Below are 24,274 nucleotides of genomic sequence, written 5' to 3' on the forward strand. Positions count from 1 at the left end.
ACAGGCAAGACAAAGGCACAGGCCTGCTCCAAAACAGCTCAGCCCAAAAATGATGATCAAATAATAACAATAAGCCCTGGCTGGTGTAGCTCAGTGGATTGAGTGCGGGCTGCGAACCAAAGCATTGCAGGTTCAATTCCCAGTCAGGGCACATGCCTGGGTTGCAGGCCACAGCCCCCAGCAACCGTACATTGATGTTTCTCTCTCTCTCTTTCTCCCTCTCTCCCTTCCCGCTCTAAAAAATAAATAAAATAAAAATCTTTAATAATAATAATAATAACAATAAGAGTAATAGCTCCCATATTCTGAGTATGTGCTACTGGGGCTCAACCTGTGAGCGGCTCTCTGTGTTTGTCAAGTGAATGAATGAGCAAATACATCTTTCTAAAGGCAGCGAATCCTGCCCCAGTTGCTGGAGGACAGAAGGATGGCACAATGCCCAGAGGGGGCCACAGGTGCCAAGGCCTGGGAGTAGGGGATGGCAGCCCTGCCTGAGAGCTCCAATCTCAGAGCTGGGGAGAGCTGGGGGTAGGCAGTGGTGGGGTGGGGGTTGGGCAGGAGTCCTGAGTGAGGGGCTAGGGGGCCAAGGCCTCCTGTTCCTGAGGGTGCTGCAGAGCCACCACGGATTCTGAGCTGGGGAGGGAGGGCATCAGGGTCTGGTCTGGGCTTGCCTTGACCTCTGAGAGCTTCTGAGAGCAAGACAGCTGGGGTCCATTCCACTCGGGTGAGCCAGATCCATGGGCGGCAAGGGAGATAATAGAGAGGGAGGGAGACACGGAGGAGATAGAGAGAGGGAGAGAGAGAAGAACCTGAAGAGATGCTGGGAGAGAGACATAGAGATACAGAGAGAATGGGAGAGACAAAGAGATAGGGAGATAGAGGGAAGGACATGGAGACAGACACAGTGACAAAGAGAGAGAGAGAGAGAGAGAGAGAGAGAGAGAGAAATAGAGAAAAACAGAGGTGGAGGGAGAAGATGAGGAGACAAAGGCCCTCCAGAAAGAGGTGGGAGTGACCCAGGGAGGACCCTTGGGGCAGCAGCATGAGATGGGATGGGTGCCTGACCCTGATTCTTGGAGACAGTCCCCAGAGGGAGGAGAAGGGAGGGCAGGAGCCTTCCCAGTCCACTCCGCACCCACCCCCAAGCCCCCTTCAGCCCTCCCAACCACAGGTGGGGAAATTGAGGCCGAGCAGCAGGCCACCAGGAATCCTCCTGGGCCAGCACTGTGCCCCCATGTGCACAAGGGACCTGTGTCACCAGGTTAAAAATGGAAACAGGTTGGGCCTTTTTTTTTTCCTTTGAGAAAATCCTAGGCCCAAATAAGGTATGGGCTGCAGGCGGCTGGTACGCTGGCCAAGTGTTCCTGAGAGAGCAAGTGGTGGCTGGCCCGGCCAGCCTGGCCTTGGGCCTCCTCCAAGACGCGCCCAAGCAGGGCGGCACGCCCTGGGGAGGCTATAAGGGCCTCCACTCCACCCTGCTGTTCACTCCGTCCCAGCCACAGACCCCGACACAGACCCCGCCACAGACCCTGCCACCGCGCCCCTCCCACCCAGCCATGGAGGCCATCAAGAAGAAGATGCAAATGCTGAAACTGGACAAGGAGAACGCCATCGACCGAGCCGAGCAGGCCGAGTCAGATAAGAAAGCTGCTGAGGAGAAGTGCAAGCAGGTGAGGGGCCGGCCACAGGGCCGTACCAGGCTGCCCAGCGCCCTCTCTGAGCTGGCGAAACTCGGGGCTGAGGGTGGGGTTCTCAGAAACCTTGGTACCTGGAGGTTAGTAAGGGGGAGGGGGTGATGCTCCAGCAGGAAAGAGTAAGGCAGTCACGGTCTTCCTGGAGCGGACCCTGGGCAAGTGAGGAGGAACGATAGGACACATCCAACAGGGCCAGTGGGGGCCAAGTGAGTAAGAAGGGACGTTTGTGTGTGCTGGATGTGTGTGTGCAAACGTTAAGGGTGTGTGTAGGTGTGTTGGGGTGGCTCTGTCAGTGCGGGTGTATGTGTACCAGATGGGGTGGTTGCGAGACACTGTGTGTATAAGTGCGTTTGTGTATGTTTGAACATTTCTGTGTGTGCACAGGTTGTGTGTGTGTTCTGCCTGGAGTGTGGAGAGATGTGATTGCTGTGAAAATGAGAGCATGCAAAGAGAAGTATGAGCATGTAGCAGTTGGAAAGCAAGTGTGAAAGAGTGTGGATGTGTTTGTGAGTCTGAGTGTGAATGGTGGTATCCGTGTGGAGTTGCATGTGTGGGGGAGAGGCTGGCTCTGTGTGTGTTTGTACAAAAGTTGGCATGACTAATGGAATGTGCGAGTGTCAGGGTGAGTGTGTGTGTCCTGGTGACTGTATTGAGGTTAGCCTGTGTGTGCTTGGTGGGGGTTACTCTTTCTGTTGGTGCATATGTATGCCTGTTGAGATGAGGGTGGCAGTGCAAGGCTTGTGTATGCATGGGGGTGGGTGACCCTGTGCCTGTGTGACTGTGAGCCTGTGGGTCCACACTGGTGACTGCCCTGGAAGGATGGCCGGGAGTGGGTGTGAGGTGGGGCTGGCTGTGACTGGCCACAGGGGCAGCTGGGTGAGGCAAAGAATGTCTTCCAATGGCCATGCATAGAACTCAGGTCCCCAGACGTCCATTTCCCCATATGTGGTTGGGAAGGTCTGGAGACTGGGGTGAGGGGAGATTTGAGAATCTCATTGAGGCTCTGCTTGTCTGAGGTGCCCCGCTGTTCCTGCTGGGAACTTGGCAGGGCAAGGCAGGGCTGTCTGTGGCAGGCAGAGGCCCTGGACCCAGAGCTTTGGGGATGAGAGTCCCAGGAAGCTCTGGCAATATGGGTGCATCAGGTAGCTATTGGAGGGGCAATGGCAGAGGCCTGGGCTGGGTGGCCCCAAGGCCATGGCTTGGGGCCGAGCTGAAGTCAGTCAATCACAGGAGTCTAGGTGGACAGAGCAGCCATAGGAAGAACGAAGGGGGTTATGCCCCTTCCATAGTGCCCTGCCTCCAACAGGGCTCATCTTCGTCCAGGAGTCAATCATCAAGCTCTCAGGAGTGGCAAGGTCTCAAATAAGCCCCAGGAGCTGCCCAGGATGGTGACACCAAGTGCCCAGCCCTGCCCAACCCAGGTGCCAGGCCAGCCTGGCAAGTGAAAACCAGGCTGAGCTCAGACTGGCCCTGTTTGCAGCTTTGGTCACTGAGCACCCTGGAGCAAATGTCTTTACCTCTCTCTGTGCCTTTGTGGCCTCATATGTGAAATGGGGAAGAGACAGTGCTACCTCTCTTGCGGTGACTATGTAGGTAGATCCCTTGTCATGGCACCTGGCACAAAGTAAATGTTCGATAAATGCAGGGTTGTTTCCTGCCCCTCCCTACTTCCCCTTTAAGCTCCTCCCTCCCCCTCCATCCTGGGGCTGTGATACATCTACACTGGTCTGCTCCAACTCAGCCCTCCCTGTCACAAATGTCCCTCCTCCCTCCCTGTGCCCCTCCCTAACAAACAGAGACGCCCATCCTGTGCTGGCCCTGAGCTGCCTGCTTCCATTCATCATTCAGCCTCATGGTTAGGGGCTTAGCAGATAAAAGCAACTTTATGGCTCTAATTTTCACTAAGGTGTGAGTGACTGATAAAGTATACTCTACCAAGGCAGACTCAAGTTCAAAAGGAAAGGCTCCTCAAAGCCTCCAGAAAGCTTGTGGCCAAGGAGGCAAGGACAGGTTCTCTAGCCTCAAGCTGGATTTTCATTCTGTTTGTTTTCTCTCTCTCTCTCTCTCTCCCCCTTCCCCTTGAGGCCTCCCACTGGGGTAGACTTGTGCACAAATCCAGGCTGGATTATCTAGCTTTGTGACCCAGGGCACGTTGCTGCGTCCCTCTGAGAACTCCATGTTCTGATCTGAAAAATGCGGGCAAATGATGCTTCCAATGGCTGGGCACAAAACCCGAGGTCCCAGAGGTCCAAAGCAAAAGCCAGAGCCCCACAGAGCCAACAGCCAGTCCTACCTTGGAACAGAGGCAGGAGGTGATGAGAGACTCAACTTACCCAAAGTGCCTTATACTTCAGAGGAGGCCAGAGAGTGTGGGTCTCAGGACCAGCCTAGCCTTTAGGGACCCTGAGGCAAAGTCCCCATTCCAGGCCCCCCTAACTCCCCACCCCCAGCCCTATCTTTTGAAAGTGGGAACGGGACCAAGAGGCCTAGCCCACCTGCTTCCTGCCTGCTCCTCTCCCAGGGCAGTGACATCCGCCACAACTAGCCTTTGACCCCACATCCTGAATCAGCCCTGCCTGAAGCCCTCATTCATGGGGACTAAGGTGTGTCGTCCATGACCCTCCCAGCTGTTTTACAGCCAGGTAAACAGAGGCCCAGAGAAGTAAGTGACTTGTCCAAGACCTCCCAGAGGTGAGGCGAGGCTCTGCCCTCCCAGCGAGTTACTACACACCAGCACACGTTTTGTGTGTGGATTCCAGAGGGAAAGGAACTGACTAGTGTCAGTCTTATTTGTTTTTTATACCAACTCCAACGACAGAAAGGTTTGGGGTTGTGTCATTGATTCATTCTGAGAACTTCCTCCAGGATTCCGTGTTCAGTGCCCAGCTCCCTGCTGGGTGGTGGCGAAGCCCAGAGGGACCTTAGCCCCAAGCTGGGGGAGATGGAGCCAGACATAGAGGGATGCTCCCTGCCCCCAGGGTAGGGCTAGGCCATAGAGGGACAGGGACTGGAGGGTCTGAGGGAGTGGCAAGGGCTCTGCCCAGAATAGCAGGACAAACCACCCAGAGAAGGGGGCTTTGGCACTGGGTGTGCTGAGCAGCGGGCACAGTACAGCCTAGTAGTCAAGCAAACCAGCTTGGAGTCAGTCTGACAAGGGTTCAAATCCCCTATCTGTATGACCTTGAGCAAGCTCCTTCCTCATTTGGGGTCTCCGTTTACCCTTCTATAATACGAGCCTTCAGTAACAGGCCTGGCACATTCTTAATGCTTCATAGCCCCCTGCGCACTTATGCCAGTGCCCACCCACTGTCCAAACTTCCCCAGGGGAAGTCGTCAAAACCCCAGTCATCTTTGTAGCTGTCTGGGACACTCGGATACCACCATGTCAAGGCTTCCAACTTGCAGAAGAGGAAACTGAGGTTAGAAAAGGGGACAGGGGTCACAGAACTGAGGCTTGGAGTCAGGCTTCTGGGCTCCTTGCCTAGAGGTGGAGGTCAGTCCCACAGGCTGATTTAGGTCCGAGCTGCTGCCACCCTCTCCATCCTCTGATCCTCTAACCCCCTCCCCATTCCCCAGCTCAGCCTCAGGCACTCAGAGGCCCAGGGATGGAAGGCTAGGTGGTCTCGTCTTGGGACAGGGACCCTTTTAAGAATTTGCACACACACACATTCCCACACTTTGCACACCTTAAGAATGAACATGTAAATCAGATCAGATTCTCAGCTTGATCTAAAAGCTGCAGGCACAGCAGTTTTTATAACAGACTGTGTTCGGGAAAGAAGAGAAGGAAGTCAGAGGGATGCAGGAAAGCAGGCCTGACATGAGGACCTGTTTAGAAGTGGGTTCAATTCCTGTACTGTGTGGCCTGGGGAAAGTTAGTTTGCTGCTTTGGGCTTCCTGCTGTGAAGAGGCCACTGGAGGAGGAGGAAGGGGGGTGGATCGGCCAGGGTGGCCCCCTGGGAGCATCCACAGGATCAGGAGTCAAATTACCAAAGGCTTAAGTCAAATCAAAGCGTGAGCTAGACTAACCACCCAGCCCAGAGGTGGGGGGGGGGGGGCACCTGGGGCCGGTAGAGAAGGTTTCCAGAGCTGGCCATTTACTGGTGTGCTTGGGGCAATAGAGATGGAGAGGTGGGCTGGTGTGCTGGGGGTAGAGATGGAGAGGTGGGCTGTGTGGTTTCTACCCCATAGACCTGAGCTCCTCAAATGGGGGCATAGGGAGGGGGCCAAGACTCTCAGGAGAAACAAGGGTGACTCAAAATTTGGGAAATGCAGGGGACATTTTTAAAATGAACACACTCCAGATGCCCAAGAATTGAAGATTTAACTTGTGCTTCAGAAGAAAGTGGCCTTTGAAGGGTAGCTCTCTTTTAGTCAAGCCCCCAAAGTCCAGGAGTGGTGGGGCATCTGAGCCCTTCAACCTTTTCAGGGTGTTTTTGTGAGGCAATGTGAGAACCACTCTTTGGGGTAATGGAGAGCCATGACAGGTTCTAGGCAGGGGGAAGACAAACATACACTTAGAAAGGTTCCCTGGCTGGGGGGTGGGGTGGGGTGTGCAGAACTAGAGGGGGATCAGCTGGAGACAGGGATGGTTCAGGCCTCAAGCATGAGATTCCCCCTTTCAGTTTAACCCACATCACAGGGAGGCTGCACCCCTGAAACTGGGATGCAAACTGAGTGTGTGAATCTGGGCGACGAGACGGTTTCTCCAAAGCTGTACTGGAGTCCCCAAGAGTATTGGGGGACCCTCAAAAAGATAAGCACATCTGGTCCCGGGACAAGATGTGAAAACCATATTCACACATAGCATTCATTGAGTGGTGCATAGTATTGTTATCCCCTGTTTTACAGATGAGGAAACACACCCAGAGAGACAGAGGACTCTTGTGAATGGGGGGGGGGGAAGCCCCTGCCACGGGACGTGGCCCCCAGACTGACGTTCCCCCCTCTGTCCCCAGCTGGAGGAGGAGCTGACGCATCTACAGAAGAAACTGAAAGGGACGGAGGACGAACTGGACAAGTACTCAGAGAACCTGAAGGACGCACAAGAGAAGCTGGAGCTGACGGAGAAGAAGGCCTCGGACGTACGTGCGCAGGAATGCGGCCGCCCGAGGCAGGGCCGGGCAGGAGCCTAGGGCAGGGAGGGAGGAAGAGGAGGAGGAGGAAGAGGAGGCGGTGCCTCCCTGTGCTTTCTCCAAATAAGTCCCGAAAAGGGGCACTTTCCAGCAGCTGCGGCCAGCGGTGCCGACGTCAGGCCCTCCCCCAGCGGTGCTGACGTCGGCGGCCGGGCCCGGTGACCTCATCGCCCCGACGGCGGCCGGGCCAAGGGCGGGGAGGGGCAGGGGCGGGGGCGGGCACCCGCGAAAGCAAAGGCTCGGGGGCTGGGGCGCGGCTGCAGCAGCTTTCGCCGAAGCCGAGTCCAGCCAAGCCAAGCGCCCGCTGCGTGCGCCCCCGCGCCTCCGCGCCATGGCCGGCCTCAACTCCCTGGAGGCGGTGAAACGCAAGATCCAGGCGCTGCAGCAGCAGGCGGACGAGGCGGAGGACCGCGCGCAGGGCCTGCAGCGGGAACTGGACGGCGAGCGCGAGCGGCGCGAGAAAGTGAGAGCCGCTCCCGGCCCCGCTCCTGGGCCCCGCTCCGGCCCGCGCGCCCCCGGCACGGCGTGCTCCCCGGCCCCGCTCTCCCCAGCTCGCCCCGCGCACCCTCCTTTCTTCCCTTCTCCCAGCGCCTCACGCTTCCCGCGCTCCGGCCCGCCGGCTCACCTCCACAGCGCTTGTCCGCCTTCCCCCGCCCCCTGATTTGCCCGCTTTCGCGCCCTCGAGCCCTGCCGCTCGGGATCGCAGACCCGCCAACGCCCCCACCGTCCACCCACGCTCGGGGATGGCTGCCCTTTCCTCCGCCGCCGCCCTCCTCCTTCCCCGGCCTGGGATTGAGGAAGGAGCGCCGATGTGGGGTCGGGAGGGGCCGGCCGAGCGGGAAATGGGGGGATGGGGCCTGGTGCTCCTGCGATCCCGGAGTAGGGTGGAGGCACCTTGCAGCCCTCCGACTCCGGCTGGCCCCGGGGGTCGGGAGGGTGGGGTACCCACGGCTGCACCTAAGAGCGGGAAGTGAGAGTGGAAACGAGCTTCCATTGTCTGAGGTTGGACTGGGGTGGGGGAGGTTGCGTAGCACTTTCTCGCCTCTTCAGAGGCTTCCTGGCTCCGGCTGAACTTTCCCAGCTGTTCCCAGGGGCGCGGCAGCGACGTGTCTGCTCCCGGCAAGGGGCGGAAGTTCAGCCCCGAGCCGTCGGCCTCTCGTTGCCCAGCTGGTCCCTGCGGGAACCAGGGCCTCCGGAGGAACCCCGCCTTTTCCAGAAGATCTTGTAATGTTAGCACGGAGCCCTAGACCCGCGCGATCCATCTGTGTACCTCTGCTGCTTGTCACAGGGCCTGAGGCAGATAATGGGGCTGAATGGAGAGAGGGCCTTGCCACCCTCTCCATCCCCTGACTGTCCCTCGGGATGGGACAGATAGTGGCAACCCCTGGGGATGGGGAGAGCTCTGGATTCTACTTCCATCTCCTACCACTGGGTACTTAGCCCCTAGGAGAGAGTCTCCTCATCTGTAAAGTAGGAGTGATAATAATAGCGACTCCCTAGGACAGTTAGGAACCTCGCAGGAGTAAAACCTCTCTGCCTGCATTTGGCACATAGTAGGTGCTCGATTCCTGGTCACCCGCCATCCCTCTGCCCTCAAAAGAGCTCACAGTCTAATGGGGATGAGGGGGAAGGACACACAAGGCTGATTTGCATTTTAGGGGTGTTCCTTCTGTTCTGGGATCTGGGATCGTGGCAGGGAGGAGGCCATCCAGCGGAGCTTCAAAATGGAGGTTTATAGAATAGGTTCAAAATCAACTCTTATAGAATAAATTAGAATTTTTTGGGACAGGACACCCGGTGGTGGAAAGACTCAAAGGCAAAAAAGTTGAGGGAAAGGGTGGAAGCTGAGGGACCCTGAAAGCTGGAATGCTGGGGCTCAGGGCAGAGACCCTAGAGGCAAAGGTGGAACTGCCTGTGGGTGTTGAGCCCCAGACTGCTTCAGTTTGGCCTGAGTGGCAGCCTTTAGTGCTGGAAGCCTCCAACAGTAGCCGGTTTGGCCTCTTTCACACACGGAACCGCCGTAATCCTCCCTCTGATCTCATCCCAAGTCATCTCACTGGAGGACAATTACTTCTGCTTAAAAATGGCCCTCAGCCACAAGCCAAAGCAGGAGTGGGACAGTTCATTTGGGAAGAAAGATTTTATGGAAAGTTGTAGATATCTTAAAAAATTTGCTTTTCAAAGCCTGCTTCTCTTGGTCAGGAGGGGAAAAGCCTGAAGAAGGTTCGTGGGCAAAGGAATGGGGCCCAGTTGGGGCGGGGGCCGGAGCCCTTTCTCAGTCGCCTGTAGATAAAGCCAAGAGCCAGCGTGTGGCAGACTTCTGGGGCTGCCTCCAACAGCTGGTTTCATTTAGATTTTTGTGTGATTAACCGACATCTTCCTGTTCCTTGGCCACATGTATCTAGCAAGCCTCTTTTACCTTATAAGGGAAATCCTTTGTAGAGTGTAGAAGCTTTGATTGCAGGAAGGGGTGGAGCCCCAGATGACTAGCAGTGACTAACAGTTTTTCAAAAATACATACATATATATGTATGGATATATATATATATATATATATATATATATATATATATCCATTCAAATAGATGAATGCATCTCACAACTCTTGCAATTCCAGATAGTTGAAAAGGTGCCCAAAGTGTGGTTTTCAGGATTTAGAATCCTTGGCATAAGGAGCTGCTCAGTCGTTTTTTCAAAGACAACTCTTAAATCAAGCACCTCTGTATGATCTTAAAAATCAATTCCTCAACTGCTCATGGGTATAGGATTTCTCACTGGAGTGACAAAAATGTTCTGGAGTTACATAGTGGTGTTGGTTGTACAATTTTGTGAATGTACTTAAAAAGCATTGGGAGGAGGTAATTCAATTCCTGCCCCAGCTGCTGAAGGAGTTGAGATTCATGTAATTTAGAAAGAATGAAAGGCACTCATTAGGAGGAGTGGGTGACATTTCTTGACAGAGTTCTTCAGTGGTTTTTAATGGAGTCTCCAAACTGGTGTTTCAGAGGAGGCTGCCATCAGAAACAACGGCGGGAGCTTCCCCTGCCTCTGCTGCTAGAACTCTGGAGCTGAGAGAAGTTGCCTCATCCTCTGTTTTGCAGCAACCCTGGCCTCATTGTATCACTCCAGATGTTTGCTGTTTAAAGGAGCAAGGGAGAGAGTGGTTTCCCACTAATTTTTGCAGTCTACCTCAATCCAGAGACTTATTTTTCTTGATGCTATGATGCCACTGCGGCTTTACCTGGGCCTTCACATCTCCCCTTGGTTGAGCCCTGTTTGCATCCACTCTCAATATCCCTTCCTGAGTGTGGCTGGCCTCAGAGCCCCCACAGGACTTTGAGGTTCAGGGTGCACACTGAGCAAAGGACGAGCCCTGGACTGGTGCACAAGAGGCCATTCGTTACCGATTCCGTGACATTGAACAGAACTACTTCACCTAGCTGGGCCTCTGTTTTCCCCTCTGTAAAATGGGTGGATCACATGAGGATTAAATGAGGTGAAATTCTGCCTGCTGGAACTGTCCACTCACCAGGTACCCGGTGCACCACCTCGCCCTGCGGTGACAGTCCTCACAGCAGTGTGGAGGAACAAGGCAGGGAGGAATAGGATAGGAAGGCTCAGAGCCATGAAGCAACCAGCCTAATGCCATGTGATACAAGTTGGCAAAGCAAGCCAACATTTTCTGATCCTGGAGTTCTTTCAGGCGCACCCCTGCCACGTTTCCTTGGGGAAACTCCTGGAAAAGCGAGCAGCACTGTTCAGGCGTCTTCTCCATGCCAAGATTTCTTTCCTCTCCTGTATTTTGTCCCATCATTTCTTGGCCAGGCTTAACTTAAGGGTGGTGTTCCATCTGGGCTGTCTTCCCCCGAGTGGACGGCCAGGATTTAACTGAGGGCTCCATATTCTTGCATTATCTTGCCATTGAGGTGACTAGGAACAGACCTGATTGTAGGACAGGGTGAGCCGGGTCCCCGGTGACCTCGTATTCTAGGAATCCCACGCACACAGAGGCCAGCACTGTCCTCTCCCAGTGCACGGGACACTTGTTCCTCTTCTGTGTTGACTTGACCACCCATCCTGCACTGGGACAACCACCTTCCTTGCTGAGTGGCGGGTGTTCCCCGATGTTTTCAGGAAAGATCATACAGAAAATTCACATTCTCCAGAAAAGAGTGTGGATTCCTCACTGCCTGGATTCCTGGGTGGGCTCTGGTGTCGGCGGGTGGCATTAGCTAAGGGGAGGGCACTGTGTGAGTGGGGGCTTCCACTGCTGGCCTGTTACCTCCTGACCCGGCCGCACCTCTGACCTCCCCAGGCTGAAGGGGATGTGGCAGCTCTCAATCGACGCATCCAGCTCGTTGAGGAGGAGTTGGACAGGGCTCAGGAACGACTGGCCACAGCCCTGCAGAAGCTAGAGGAAGCAGAAAAGGCTGCCGATGAGAGTGAGAGGTAAGACTGTGAACCCAGTGGTGCTGGTGATGGCTTCTGGGACATGGAGATCCATGTGGATGGCTGGCCTCACAGAACTGGGGTGTGAGTGCGTGCAATCACAGGATATGAACGTGCGCAGATATGTACAGTGCGTGACAGCGCCTTGAGAGCCGTCACACTGTATATAGAGGTGTTTGTTGTTGGGGTGGTGACGGAGAAAGACTCCTTCCAGCAGAGAAAGGGCGAAAACAAGTAGAGCAGATACAACTGCAGGTATGTCTGTAATAGTGGTCAGTTTGCAGAGGCTGAAGTATACTGTGCATCTCATTCATGTTTTCAAGACATCAGTTGCCAGGGTGATGTGAGAAGGAGGCAAGTAAAAACTTGGAACAGGCCATGCACACATGGTGTGGACAGTGCAGTTGGGCAGGCTTTGGGCTACTGGACGGCTACAGCAGCACGTCAGGGACATGCACGAACTTGCAACTGACGGTGCTCCTCACCCTTGTTGGCATGAGCCCTGCATTTGTGTTTCCTGGGTGCTCCATCTTCTGGAGTGCAACAGTTTTCTGGCACGATTCTTGCAGATCGTGTGATTCACAGAAGCAGCCACCTTTGTGTGCTGTAAATGGGTTCCTTGGGTGGTGACCGTGTGGCCCAGGCCAGTGGTTGTTGTCTAACACACGGTTCCACCAGAATTCTCACTTAACCTATCCACCGTGGTTTTCCAGGATGAACTCCAAAGGAGTCATTCCTGCTTGTGCAGTGGTGACCAAAACCAGAGATTAAAAACCAACCGGGGAGGATGGGGGTTGGAGTGGGTGGGGGACCGACTAGGATCTGGGAGACGCACTCTGGGAGCTGCCCAAGCAGGAAGTTTCTTCCCATGCAGTAGAACAGCCTGTGCTGAGGGTTCAGATCCCAGGGCAGACTCTGCTTCAGCCACTTAGAGGGAGGGGGGCCATGGGAGGTGTGAGGGTTCCATCACAAGGGCTTGTGGTGGGTGGGGCCTGGATTAGCTGCTGTCCGTGTGCACTGTCAGATCAGCCTGGCTGGATGTCTGGATTTCAAGACATCCTCAGGGCAAACCCTACAAGCCTGGAATTGCCCCTCATTTGTATCACGTCACCAGAAGCCTTTGGTGACACTAATGTTAGAGACTGATATTTTTGGTAAAAGGAATTCTGTACTCAGGAGCTGGGGGTCTAGGCTCAGGTCCTGCTGCCACTTGCTGTTTGGCCCAGGGCAGATTGCTTCATCTCTCCAGGACTGCAGTGGGGTTTTTCAGGCTCGCTCACCTGCTGATCTTGAGGCCTTGTACGGGTGTGCAGGGTGTTGCAACAGCTGGGAATGGCAGTGACAGCCCAAGTGGAGGTATTTATTAGACAACAGAAGTATGTGCTCCTCAGCTGTGGATGGGCACTATGCACGTCAATTATGCCTCTCGTGCACCCCCCACTGGGGACCTGGCCCACAACTGAGGCATGTGCCCTGACTGGGAATCGAGCCAGCGACCCTTTGGTTCACAGGCCCACACTCAATCCACTGAGCCACACCAGTCAGGGCTGGAAGTGCTGAACTTACCTGGATCAGTCCAAGCAGCATGAGCCAGAGGGAGCTCATTTCGTGGTCAGCCAATTGAGTCATGGGAGACTTCCGGCTCTCCCCAGGAGGGACCCACTATCCTCATCCCTCACCTTGTTGGTATCCGGCTCCTACCTGAACTTTCCACTGCAATCCATTCATCATTCTGATTTCTACTCCTGTTTTTAAAAACTTCCAGTGGTTTCCTGTCCACTTAGCTTAAAACCCTTAGCATGTCATTCAAGTGCCCAGCCTACAGTCTGGCCACCCTGACCTGCCAAGTTGTGTTATTTCTCTGGGGCTTTCTCGTACCGTGCCCTCACTGAAGAATACCTTTCCCCTCCTCATTCACGTGCGGACTCTCTTCTGGAAAGGCCTCTGTGACACACACACACGCACACCACCTCTCCCACCGCTGCAGGATTCATTTTTCCTGTGGCCAGGCAGGTGCACACCTCTGATCACATTGTAGTAACAGTTGGAGTACGCCGTCACTAGGGAGAGGCGATTTAGGATGGGAGCACAGACTCTGAGCCAGGCCACCAGGTCTAAGTCTCCGCTCTGCACTTACTAGTTATATAACCTTGAGCAAGTCACTGAGCCTCTCTGTGCCTTGGTTTCTTCCTCTGTGAGTGGGAACAATGTGCCTGCTACTTGGTGGGGTGGTTTTATGTTTAAGGCACTCAGAACAGCGCCCGGCATTCAGTAAAGGTAAAAAGTGCACGTGAGCAGCTCCACGGTTTCCTCTTTGGAGTCCAGTTCTTGGCAGATGTCTGAGGAGCGCTTAGACGAGCAGGTGCGTGGAGGCGTGTGATGGACAGTACTGTGTGTGGCGGTAATGACCAGGTTGCTCCTTGCAGAGGAATGAAGGTGATAGAAAACCGGGCCATGAAAGACGAGGAGAAGATGGAGATCCAGGAGCTGCAGCTCAAGGAGGCCAAGCACATTGCAGAGGAGGCTGACCGCAAATATGAGGAGGTAAGTGGGGCTGGCAGATGGCGGCGGCAGCAGGAAGTGGGGAGGAAATGGATGTGTGATAGGGAGACCCTGGGACCGCCCAAAGGAAGCTCTCGGGTAGGTCAGCTGTCCATCTGTATCCACATCTGTTTTTCCAGAGACACACTTGGCTGGGAATTGTGTCTTCCGCAATGCCAAAAGGTCCTGGGGAATTCTGTGATGCTTGTCTGACTTGGTGGGGAAATCAACTGAGCAGATCACTGTTTGTCCTGCAGCTGGGTATTTGAGCAGTTTGGCTAAAATTGGGAATCGTGGTCCCCAGCTGTGGGTTTTCAGACAATGGAAGCTCAGTGCCCCTTCTGCTTGGCTCCATGGTCTTAGCTCTTCCTTCCCTTCCCATCTGCCTCTCTCCTGGGACCCAAGGGAGACCGTGTTGATGGCCTCCAGGACTGAGTTGAAGAGGCAGCAGAGAGCCCCATGCTGGCAGATAGTCTGGGCATGGCCTCACAGTGTGCACTGGAAGTGCACTGGGTGTGGCTGTTGGGGTCAGTCTGCAACCATCCTTTCTGTTTCTGTAGGTAGCTCGGAAGTTGGTCATACTGGAGGGCGAGCTGGAGAGGGCAGAGGAGCGTGCTGAGGTGTCAGAATTGTGAGTGGTGGGGCAGGGCTGAGTAGGGGGGAGGGGCAACTCAACTTTTGGGTCGGAGCCAGAGGGAGTTGGCCAACACCAACCGGAGTCTCCACTCAAGCAGATGGGCATCTGGGACTCATTGCTCAGTCCCTCCTCTTGCCTCTGTGGCTGACAGAGAGGTGGCAAACGTGTGTCCTTGCTGCCCACGTCCTGACTCCTCCCACAAAGGTACTGGGAAACAGGAGTGAGACAGCTGGTAGCAGAGAAGCCCAGAAGCCTCATTCTCCCAGAGAGAGTGTCTCACTGGGCAGTGCTTTCTTGATAGAAAGCTGACCGACAGGGCAGCCCCCAGCCCGCCTCCGTGTTTAAATGCTTTGCTCCTGAAGTCATTATTTGGCCATGACACATTCTGGGGCGGGCAGGGTGGGGGGTGTGAGAAGCTTGATCAGAATCCTGAAAGCTCCAAAAACCCCAAAAATCCTCTCCCCTGGGCCTTCCAGCTCCACAGAGCATCCCACAGCGCTGAGACGGGTCTGGTTTCACGAACCCATTCTGGGCTTGCTTCCTGGAGTGTTCGGTGTAAACTCCCATGACTATCCAGTTGCTGTCCCCCAGCCTCCTGCTCTCCATCTCGTCCTTACACCTTCTGGACACAGCCTCATCAGTCACAGATTCCACAGCCCCTGTCACCTCAGCCTTGGCGGGAGCCCAGGAGCGCTGCACAAACCTTCCCCGTGCTCCTCAGTCTGCCTGCCACACCTTTGCCGGGCACGATAGGGTTTTGATAAGTATGCAGTGCTCCAGCTCAGGAAAAGCCATTAACCTTTCCCCCGCATTCCTCGTGGAGGTTCTGGGCATGTGTGGATTCCTCTTCAGGAAAACTGCTTTTCAGGGAATTGCCCGCCATAAAGGACAACACAAACACGCTTTATCTTTGTGTAGAAAATGTGGTGACCTGGAGGAAGAACTCAAGAATGTCACGAACAACCTGAAGTCGCTGGAGGCTGCCTCTGAAAAGGTTGGTGGTGGGTTGGCTTTAGTTGGAGGGTGATTGGCTGGGCTTGTTCTTTTCTTCCCCAAGGTACCCAGGAGCATGCCAGGCTCTCAGGGATCCGACCTGTGTTCACTAGCAGCAGCTGCGAGCCCAGCGGCTGGGTTCTCCCCACAGAAAGAGGTGCCTGGTGACTGCGTTTCCCTCTTCTGTGGGGCCCGGCACCATCTCTTGTCTCCGCTTCTTAGGAGGTAGAGATGGGGTGTGAGATTGATACCTGGTCAGCCTCCTCTGGGGAGATCTGAGCATAATCCTGTAAACACAGAGCCCCTGCCCTACTTGAATCCATCGGTTCTGCCAGAAATACCTTCTTTAAGACTGAACAGCAGATAGCAGAGGCGGAATTGGGCTTTTTAGGTTGAAACAGTATCCAGAGGGGTCACTGCAGGATAGAATCACACGAGGAGCAACATGCAGTCTTCTCGGCTCACGCGCTGAGCTCCCGTCCTCATCTCTCCCGAATCCTCCCTCCTCCCGCTGCCTTCAGTGAGGCTGATCCTCCGTTTCCCAAACATTCCGTGTTCTCCCGTCACCTCCAGGTCTTTAAACCTGTTGTCCATTCCACCAGAGGTGCCTTTCCTTTTCTTTTTGCTTGATAACCTCCTGTTCATCCTTTAGGCCTCTGCTTAAATGGCACTTCTCCTGAGAAGCCTGCCCTGACTGCTTATCTAGGTTAGGTGTTTCTTGGCTTCGTGGCCCTCCCTACTTCTTTCCCTATCATAATGGTCGATCTCATTTATCATGATTACTCAATTAATTGCATGCCTTCCTTACTAGATTGTAAACTTTAAGGACAGGGTCCATATCTGACTTCTTTAGAGCTGTATCATTAGTCCTAGCTTGTGCTTGGCACATATTCGATACCAGGATATTTGCTGAATAAATACAGTCCAGGTGTGCAGGCCAAGAGCTGCCCGAGGCCACGGGGGCAGATGCTCCAGTGCCCATGTGGCCTCCGCTTCTGTGAGGGCTCCAAGTCAAGTTAAGTGAGGAGACTGACAAGATAACAAGGTGTTTTGGGACCTCAACAGGGGGACCTTGAAAGGTTGGGAAAGTTGTCACAAAGTGTCTACAGCTTTTTTAAAGTCTGTAGACAGGAAGTGAAGGACAAATACTGGATGATCTCACTTATAAGTGGAACCTAGTCAGCAAAACAAACAAGCAAAATAGAATTAGCGACATGGAAATAAAGAACAGCCTGGCGGTGATCAGAGGTGGGGAGGGGGAGAGAGATAACGGGAGAGAAGGGGAAGGGTCAAGTCAAGGAACATGTATAAAAGGACCCGTGGACAAGGGCAATGGTGGGGGACTGAATGTGGGAGATGGGGGTGGGCAGGGCAGGGGAGAGCGATGGGGGAAGAATGGGGACAACTAATTGAACAACAATAAAAAAAATTTTTTTTAAAGGGCTGTAGAATATGGTGATGACCAGGAGCTCAAATTCCAGAGTCAAGTTCCAGCCATGGCTTGGTCACTTGTGACCCTAGACAAATTGCCTGTTTACTCATCTGTAAAATGGGATTGAGGATATCTAGCAACATAGCAAGCAATTGATAAATATTAGCTAATATTAATCTAAGTCAAGTCATGAAAGACACATGATTTCTAACAGGTGATAATGAGAGGAACATTCCATCCTTGGGGACCCTGTCGTAGACAAGAGCGGGGAGACTAGAGAGAACGCAAAATCTGTTAAGGAAGAAGGAGGCGGCACCTTGGGGAGATTGGTGGGAAATGAGGCTGGAAATGCAGCCGTGAAGGGCCTTGGACAGCAGGCATTTCCATTCAATTACTGGCTCCAACTTCATCACATTCCATCTCAAGTTATCAGCTCAGTATCGTCCGGGCGTGGTCTCCCACAGGGTCTCTGAGTTTTGCACACAGTTCTGCCTGGAAAGGTGCCTGCTTCCACTCTGCTGCTTAGGCGTGTTCAAGCACACACTTGACGCCACGGAGGAACCGGCATTCTTTATGCCTTTTTTCTCTCCTTTTAAAAGCAGTGTTTTGGTTTCTCCCACAGTATTCTGAAAAGGAGGATAAATATGAAGAAGAAATTAAACTTCTGTCTGACAAACTGAAAGAGGTGAGTGATCACACCCAGCTGGCCACGTCTCTCCTGGGGCTGGTGGTGAGGCAGTTGCGGTGACTCTGGTCTTTTTCTTTAGGCTGAGACCCGTGCTGAGTTTGCAGAGAGAACAGTTGCCAAACTGGAAAAGACCATTGATGACCTGGAAGGTATGAAATTACTATCTGATTATGTGTGCTCTGCCTTCTTCTACCTGAGACACCCACAGAGAGTTGGGGAAGTCTGTGCAGGAGCCGAGCCGGGCTGTGTTCAGGTTAGGGAGCAAAGTGAAGAGTGATGTCACTTCTGGAAGTCCGGAGCACTAGAATCAACGGTGCAAATAAATTCAGACGTGGGTTGCCATTTTTGAGAAATAAAATACCCCTGGTTAATTAGCTCCACATGTGAGTACAAAGACCCAAATATGGCTAATTTTTTTTTAAAAAAGAAGAAATCCTTAGAATTTTCTTCCATTTCCTAATTTCTGAGAGGTGCCTTGCATTTTTTAGATGCCTTGCATTTTTACAAACGCTCTCTCCCAGAGAGCTCGGAGCTTGTCACTGTGTGAGAAAACGGAAATACAGAGAATTTTATTTATTCTCTGAAGTCTTTATTTAGAGACTAAATAAAGATTCCAGTCTGCAAGCCTGGTGCCCACAGATCCCAGAACTTCTTGTGGAGTTCCAACTTTTAAAAAAAGTTCTGTGTCCTTCATGAGATAATTTGGGACTTCCAGATCTTGGGGTTCAGACAATCTCCCAAGCTGCCTCCTTCGCCCAGAAAGGGTGCAAAACTTGTCCCACGTACCATGTGTCCCGAGTTCAGTTTGGCAAGTGAGGTTTCCATACCCAGGGAATGCTCCCCTTCCAAGGTGTGAACCGGGTGACATCACTGAAAGTCAGGGACAACCTGGGGCAGGAGACTGGTGAGGAGAAGCTCTGCGTTTCTGGCCACCACTCTTTCAAAGGTGCATTCTGACTCGTTCCCTGCAGAATCTCAAACTACTTAGAAATCCCTCTGTCGATCTTTTTTCTTATTTGTTTTCCATATGCCACAACTTCCTCCTAGTTCATGCTTTGTTTTCTCACTTTTTTTTTCCTTTCTCTCATTGCTCGCCTGTGGCACACCATTCCAACCCTCGCGCTCTGTCCCCTGTACCTCTTCTTCCGAACTCTCTCCCCGGGGACGTCCACCTCCTAGACGAGCTGTACGCTCAGAAGCTCAAGTACAAAGCTATCAGCGAGGAGCTGGACCATGCTCTCAACGACATGACCTCTCTCTGAGAGGCAGCAGGGGCCGCCCTCTGTCCTAGCAATACTGACGTCTGCCTTCTCACTGTGGTGCCTGCACTCCTATGGGCTTCTACAAGCTCCCCATCTCCTCCTGGTTTGATCCTTCAGGGTGCCTTCTGCTGTGTCTGTGACTGTGTGCCCATAATAAAGACAGGCGACCCTCATCTGCATGCCCTCCTATTTTCATTTCCGCTTGCCGCTTTTGAGCCGTAGTAGCCATGACGTTCCTAACTGTGGCTGTAACGGAAAGTGGGTGGTCCAAGTGAAGAGCTCATTTCAGAAAGAAAATTGTGCCCACGTGATTCTCTGCCGATGACGTGAAAACAAAAGCCAGTTTGGCACGAGCTCGCAGACTCAGGGTTAGCTAACTGTACCTGCATGCCGGTAGCTGTTTTTCCTTAAACAGAAATTGTTTGGAGTAGAGATTCATCCACCCTCTAAGCAGCTTCACAGAATCAGCAGAACTTGCAGAAACCAGCAGGCTTGTGTCTAAAAAGAGGCTGCCTTTCAATGGGGTTGGCTCTACGGATTCAAACAGCGGCAACGGCATCTTGGTCTCTTTATTCCTGTCTGCGTTTGTTTCTGCCATATTCTGAGAGTGGTGCCTGGGGTTCCCTCCGTGTTCATTGTTCACAAGCCATCTCTCCAGCTCCCGGTTCTGGGAGGAAGTTCCCCATGAGGTTCTCCTCTATACCTTGCCCTTAGAAAACTACCCTACAAGGAATTAAAGAGCATCCCGTTAGTGGGGAGAGGGAGTAGAAGCTGCTGGAGTGACAAAGAAAGGAAGGATCCTTATCTCAGCTCCAGACAAAGTTGCCTGAGATGCTAACATCTGCCTCCCCTCGCACCTGAGTTACTAGAACCAGGAACCTTGTTTTGGTTGAGGAAGAACTCATAACATTAGCCTGTGGGTATTAAAAGGCCATGTTTATAGTGACCGAAAGCTCATACATTCTTCTAAGAGAGTCCAAATTTCAAAGTCTATTCAGTCCTTCCCTGCCCTCCACCACCAGTACCTCAGACTGCCCCAGTAACTCTGACATGTTGATATCCGGCTACGTCTTCCAAACTGCCCCTTGAACCTGAAAACATCATGAAAGTCTCCAACTAGCATCAGTTTTGGGTCCCTATAGCTTGTTATTCCTCGTCCTATTTGATTCAGATGGGCCCCTCTGTCTCTATTTGTCTTTATAGTCACGGATCCAAAATACTTCTCCCATAAGCAACCCATACCCTTCCATCCTCAGCGTCTCCCTGTTTCTAATGGCCATTCACCGGGAACTCCTGCATAAACCATTGCCACACACACACACCCCATGTGGGGGTGGGTGTATTCTGCTTGCTCTCTCTGTGTATTCGTTCCTGGGATTTTCCAGCCATTTGTAGCCTCTACCCTTTGAAATGGCTGTAGCCCTGCCTCTCCGGTCATTCTGTCTTACTGAGCACCTCAGCGGAGCCTCACGGACAGGGATTGGGGCTGTGGAGATCAGCTACTACCTGTTGACAGCCTGTGGGCCTTTCAAGGTTCTCAAGGGCAATTACAGTAACACTTTCAAGGAAGGTTATTTTATCTCAAGCCTAATAACAAAGTAGATGCCAGGAATCCAGTGGCAAAGTGAAGTGAGGTCAGGGTTTGTAGTTGGGGTACCTGGGTTTAGATTCTAGCTCTACCACATTAGCTGTGTGGCCTTGAACAACCTACTTTGCTTTTCTGTCAAATAAAGGTGGTATCTTAGTTAGAAATGGTTTCACACAGTAGTGGGCATTCAATCACCACATGTCCTTTCAGACTGGATAGGCCTGGCTCACTGCTCTCTCTCTGGGGGAATCCTTCCCGATCAGAGTGGCGTGGTTTTTAAATGTCTCGTCGAATGGAAGTTCCATAGTCGTATTTGAAAGGCTGCTGTCTTGTGCACTGTTTTTCCTTTCTGAAAATTTCCACGCTGATCCTATCACATGTTGTGGGCATTTTGCTTCCCTTCAGTATTTTAATGAGTCTTGGCCTAGTCCCTTATCAGCCATCACTCACGGCAAACCAGTTCTCCCTTGTGTTCCGTCACACACAGTTCTGAATGGCATCTTACTTTTTTAAAAAAATGTGTTTCATCAGCTCAATCACTTAATAACACACCTGCAGTCTGGCTCCAATTTTAGGCACATTGCATTTGCCTGGTTTGACTGCATCACTGTGGACACATAGATACAATAATACAATTATGCTTGGAAGTTCCACAGCCATTCCCAGAAGCTCCAAAGGAAAGATGGGTTACAGGGCTGTATTTTCCTCCCAAAAGCTCAAGGACTAATGAACTGGCCTTTAGGGGGGAAGAAATGTATTGAGTCACCCATATCTAGGACTAAAATCTTATGTTTGTGTAATACTTCCTAAGTTCTGAAGCATTTCTCATTTCTCATAGTAACTCACAGTGGTATTGCTATCCCCATTTAACAGATGGGGAGACTGAGATCTAGAAAGGTTAAATGGTATAGCCGGGGCTTAATCTAGGTGTTCTGACTATAGGGTTGCCAGATACAGCAGATTAAAATACAGGATGCGCAGTAAATTTGAATTTCAGATGGGCAATGAATAATTTTTTGGCATAAGTATATCTCATGCAGCATTTGGGATATATGAATACTAAAAAACTGTTTATCTGAAATTCAGATCTAACTGAACACCCTATATTTTAATCTGGCAATCTGATCTGACTCCTAGTTTGGTTCTTGAGCTCTATTATTCCATGGTGTCCTATTATAATTATAATGCAAAGTCCTTTCTCTGCTATGATTTCTGCTCTGACAGTATGGATTTTAAGAAACCATTTTCCCCCCACCTTTAACATAGATGCTTATTAATTTATTTTTCTCCCGCTCTTAATCCTCACCAGAAAAACTTGCCCAGGCCAAAGAAGAGAACGTGGGCTTGCATCAGACACTGGATCAGACACTAAACGAACTTAACTGTATATAACCAAATACAGAAGAGTCTTGCTCCAACAGAAGCTCTAGACCTCCGTGTCTTTCTCTTGTAAGAAGTTTCTTTTGTTACCGCATCTGCGCAAATTATGAATATCTGACCAAATATTTTGTATCAGAGAAGCTTTGAGCACCATTAATCTAATTCCTCCCCCCTTTTCCCCAAATGGCACCAGATTTTTCAGCTCTATTTTTATTCTTACATTGCATTTTGATTCTAAGCTAGGCAGGGTGTTTCTTATTGAGCATTAGTCTTTTCAGACCGAAGGCATTTGGTTCCTGGAAGATTAGGCAAACCCACGCTTTAAAAGCACAGACTCTAACATCTAGTCACTGGTCAGTGTGAAAGGTTGAAGAGCAGAACTTCTGGGCCACCGTCACACACACTGCAGGAGGCCAGGGACCAGCACACCAAAGCGGGTGGAGATTTTCCATCCAGAGCAGAGAAAAGGGGGTTAGGCTATTGTGGGAAGCCATACCCATAGATAGATTAATCTAAGCATTCCCTTTTCCGCACTCTACCATGCAGAACAAACATCCCCTGAGCAGTCAGTGTGGGAATGCTTGAGACATAGCCACCATGTTTACTCCGATATGAGGCCATCCACTCAGCAGGAATGAGTATGGTAGAATCCAGTCCTGCTCAGGAAGCCATATCAAAAAGATTGCTAGCCATCAACAAACAGCAAGAGCATTTTCCCATTAAATGTTAAGCAGAAGGGGCCTCTGTGGCAGTGGAGATAAAGTAACTGGCCTAACTTCATCTCTTAATTTAGGGAATGGTAAATTGAAGATTTACTTATCTAGGACTTTAATGCCTTTGTCAGGACCAAGTTAATAAAAGACCAGGAAACTCCTGATTCAACTGGATATGGAGTATTTTATAGACAAGGCTGCACATTTGGCTTTGTTGTACTTTTGTTTTTTCAGTTAACATCTCAGCTGAAACATTCCTTATTCCCCAGCAGTGTGGGGGGAAACTCAAGTTTACAGTTCTGACTAGAAATCACCCTGCTTCTGGCTTACCCGGCTCCTCTGCCCCTCACTCCTATTTATTGCGCATCACACTACCCAGGAGATACACTAGCAAATTGTGCAATGGAATAAAACCCACACTTTCCATTTAGATTCTTGCAACTGTATCATATGTAATAGTATCACTTTTTCTACATTTTGGTCAAATAAATTTTTACATAAACTACAGTTTGTGTGAATTTTAGAATGTGTGGGGACATATAAGGCATTTTGGTTTAATGAATGGGATGGCAAGATAATCGTGCCATGAACTCAGCAAATTTTATTTACTGGCTTTACACCACGATTTCATGATATAAGGATTATAATCTCTTTATTACAGTGAGAACACTTTGGCTCAGTAACTCAAATGCTCCTGTCCTTTGTGATCCTCAGTCCTGGGCCAGGCTGTGAAGAGTGAGTAGGATTTTCACAGCTGGGCTAAGAACAGGAAAGAGGGTCCCTGTTGTTCGAGTTAGGAAAGCACAGGCCTGCCTGGGAAAGGTCTGTGTGTTGCACATACAAAGGAGAGAAATGGGAAAGCTGGTAGATAGGCTGGATCCACCTTGCTGAGAGCCTGGACTTGATTTGGTCAGGAGTGGAGAGCCACTAACTTTAGGAAAATCCACTTGGCATTCATTTCCAGGAAGGACTGAAAAGGCGATAGACTAGAGGCAGGAAGATGAGTTAGAAATGTTTCTATTGTAGTACCTGCCATGGAGTAAGAAGGAAGAAGTGATCTGAAGGATGTAATCTTAAGACTTAGCTAACTGGATAGCAGGAAACTTAAAGTGTCAAAGATGACTGCAGTTTAACTACCTGAATTGCTTTGGTATTTGCCTCAAAATCTGATCTTGAAGGGGGCAAGGGAATCAAAAAGAAGTGAAAGCCTTTAAAACAGCAGTGTCAGATTCATTTTCACCGGGGACCACATCAGCCTTGAGGTCGCCTTCAAAGGGCTAAATGTAATTTCAACTCCTTAACAGTTAAGGAGTAGTTACATTTATACAGCCCTAAAATTATTTCGGCCCTTTGAAGGCAACCACAAAGCTAATGTGGCCCCCAGTGAAAAGGAGTTTGACACCCCTGCTTCAAAACATGGATGCAGTATGCGAACACTTTTGTTATCAAGTACAACTGAAAACGTTTCCTGCCGTTCAACATCTAGCTGACACTGAGCTTGTTTCAATGGTAGATGAGAATGTCGCTAAAATATAACCCCCTCCTCTAAATGCGCTACCACTACTAGACAAGTTACTCCTCCCTTGCCCCACTGCCTTGGGCTGTAGTCTAATCAGGGTATTGTTTTGGTCGTCCTTGTGCCTGGGCGTCAGTGTGTATAAACTGGCCTGTCTCAGTTCTTGAGGAGTTCCCAGTCCCATGAAGTGTGGGTGGAACACAGGGGGCGGTTAGGATCGGGTTGTGAGGAGGATCTTGTCCACCA

The 24,274-nt window shown here is 51.5% G+C and overlaps 1 protein-coding gene across 2 annotated transcripts; it reads left to right on the forward strand.

The window, feature by feature from the left end:
* Positions 1 to 1,476: 1,476 nt before the first annotated feature.
* Positions 1,477 to 23,019, forward strand: TPM4 (tropomyosin 4). Of its 2 annotated transcripts, XM_045853273.1 has the most exons (9): positions 1,477 to 1,670; positions 6,653 to 6,778; positions 11,145 to 11,278; positions 13,705 to 13,822; positions 14,380 to 14,450; positions 15,375 to 15,450; positions 17,504 to 17,566; positions 17,649 to 17,718; positions 21,729 to 23,019. In XM_045853273.1, exons 1-9 carry the CDS (start codon positions 1,557 to 1,559, stop codon positions 21,809 to 21,811), a joined length of 855 nt encoding a protein of 284 aa, XP_045709229.1. In that variant the 5' UTR covers positions 1,477 to 1,556; the 3' UTR covers positions 21,812 to 23,019. The 2 variants fall into 2 exon arrangements, with proteins under 2 accessions (XP_045709229.1, XP_045709230.1); XM_045853274.1 differs by lacking the exons at positions 1,477 to 1,670; positions 6,653 to 6,778 and adding an exon at positions 7,040 to 7,292.
* Positions 23,020 to 24,274: the final 1,255 nt, after the last annotated feature.

Source organism: Phyllostomus hastatus, unplaced genomic scaffold (genome assembly GCF_019186645.2).
Source record: "Phyllostomus hastatus isolate PE091 unplaced genomic scaffold, TTU_PhHast_1.1 phas_contig_98, whole genome shotgun sequence".
Taxonomy (NCBI): Eukaryota; Metazoa; Chordata; class Mammalia; order Chiroptera; family Phyllostomidae; genus Phyllostomus; species Phyllostomus hastatus.

Excerpts from the sequence above, each read along its gene's own strand:
- TPM4 (XM_045853273.1), top strand. The coding sequence starts at position 1,557 with ATGGAGGCCATCAAGAAGAAGATGCAAATGCTGAAACTGGACAAGGAG. Across the intron at positions 11,279-13,704 it reads GCTGCCGATGAGAGTGAGAG|AGGAATGAAGGTGATAGAAA; the intron begins GTAAGACTGTGA and ends TGCTCCTTGCAG. Across the intron at positions 13,823-14,379 it reads CTGACCGCAAATATGAGGAG|GTAGCTCGGAAGTTGGTCAT; the intron begins GTAAGTGGGGCT and ends CTGTTTCTGTAG.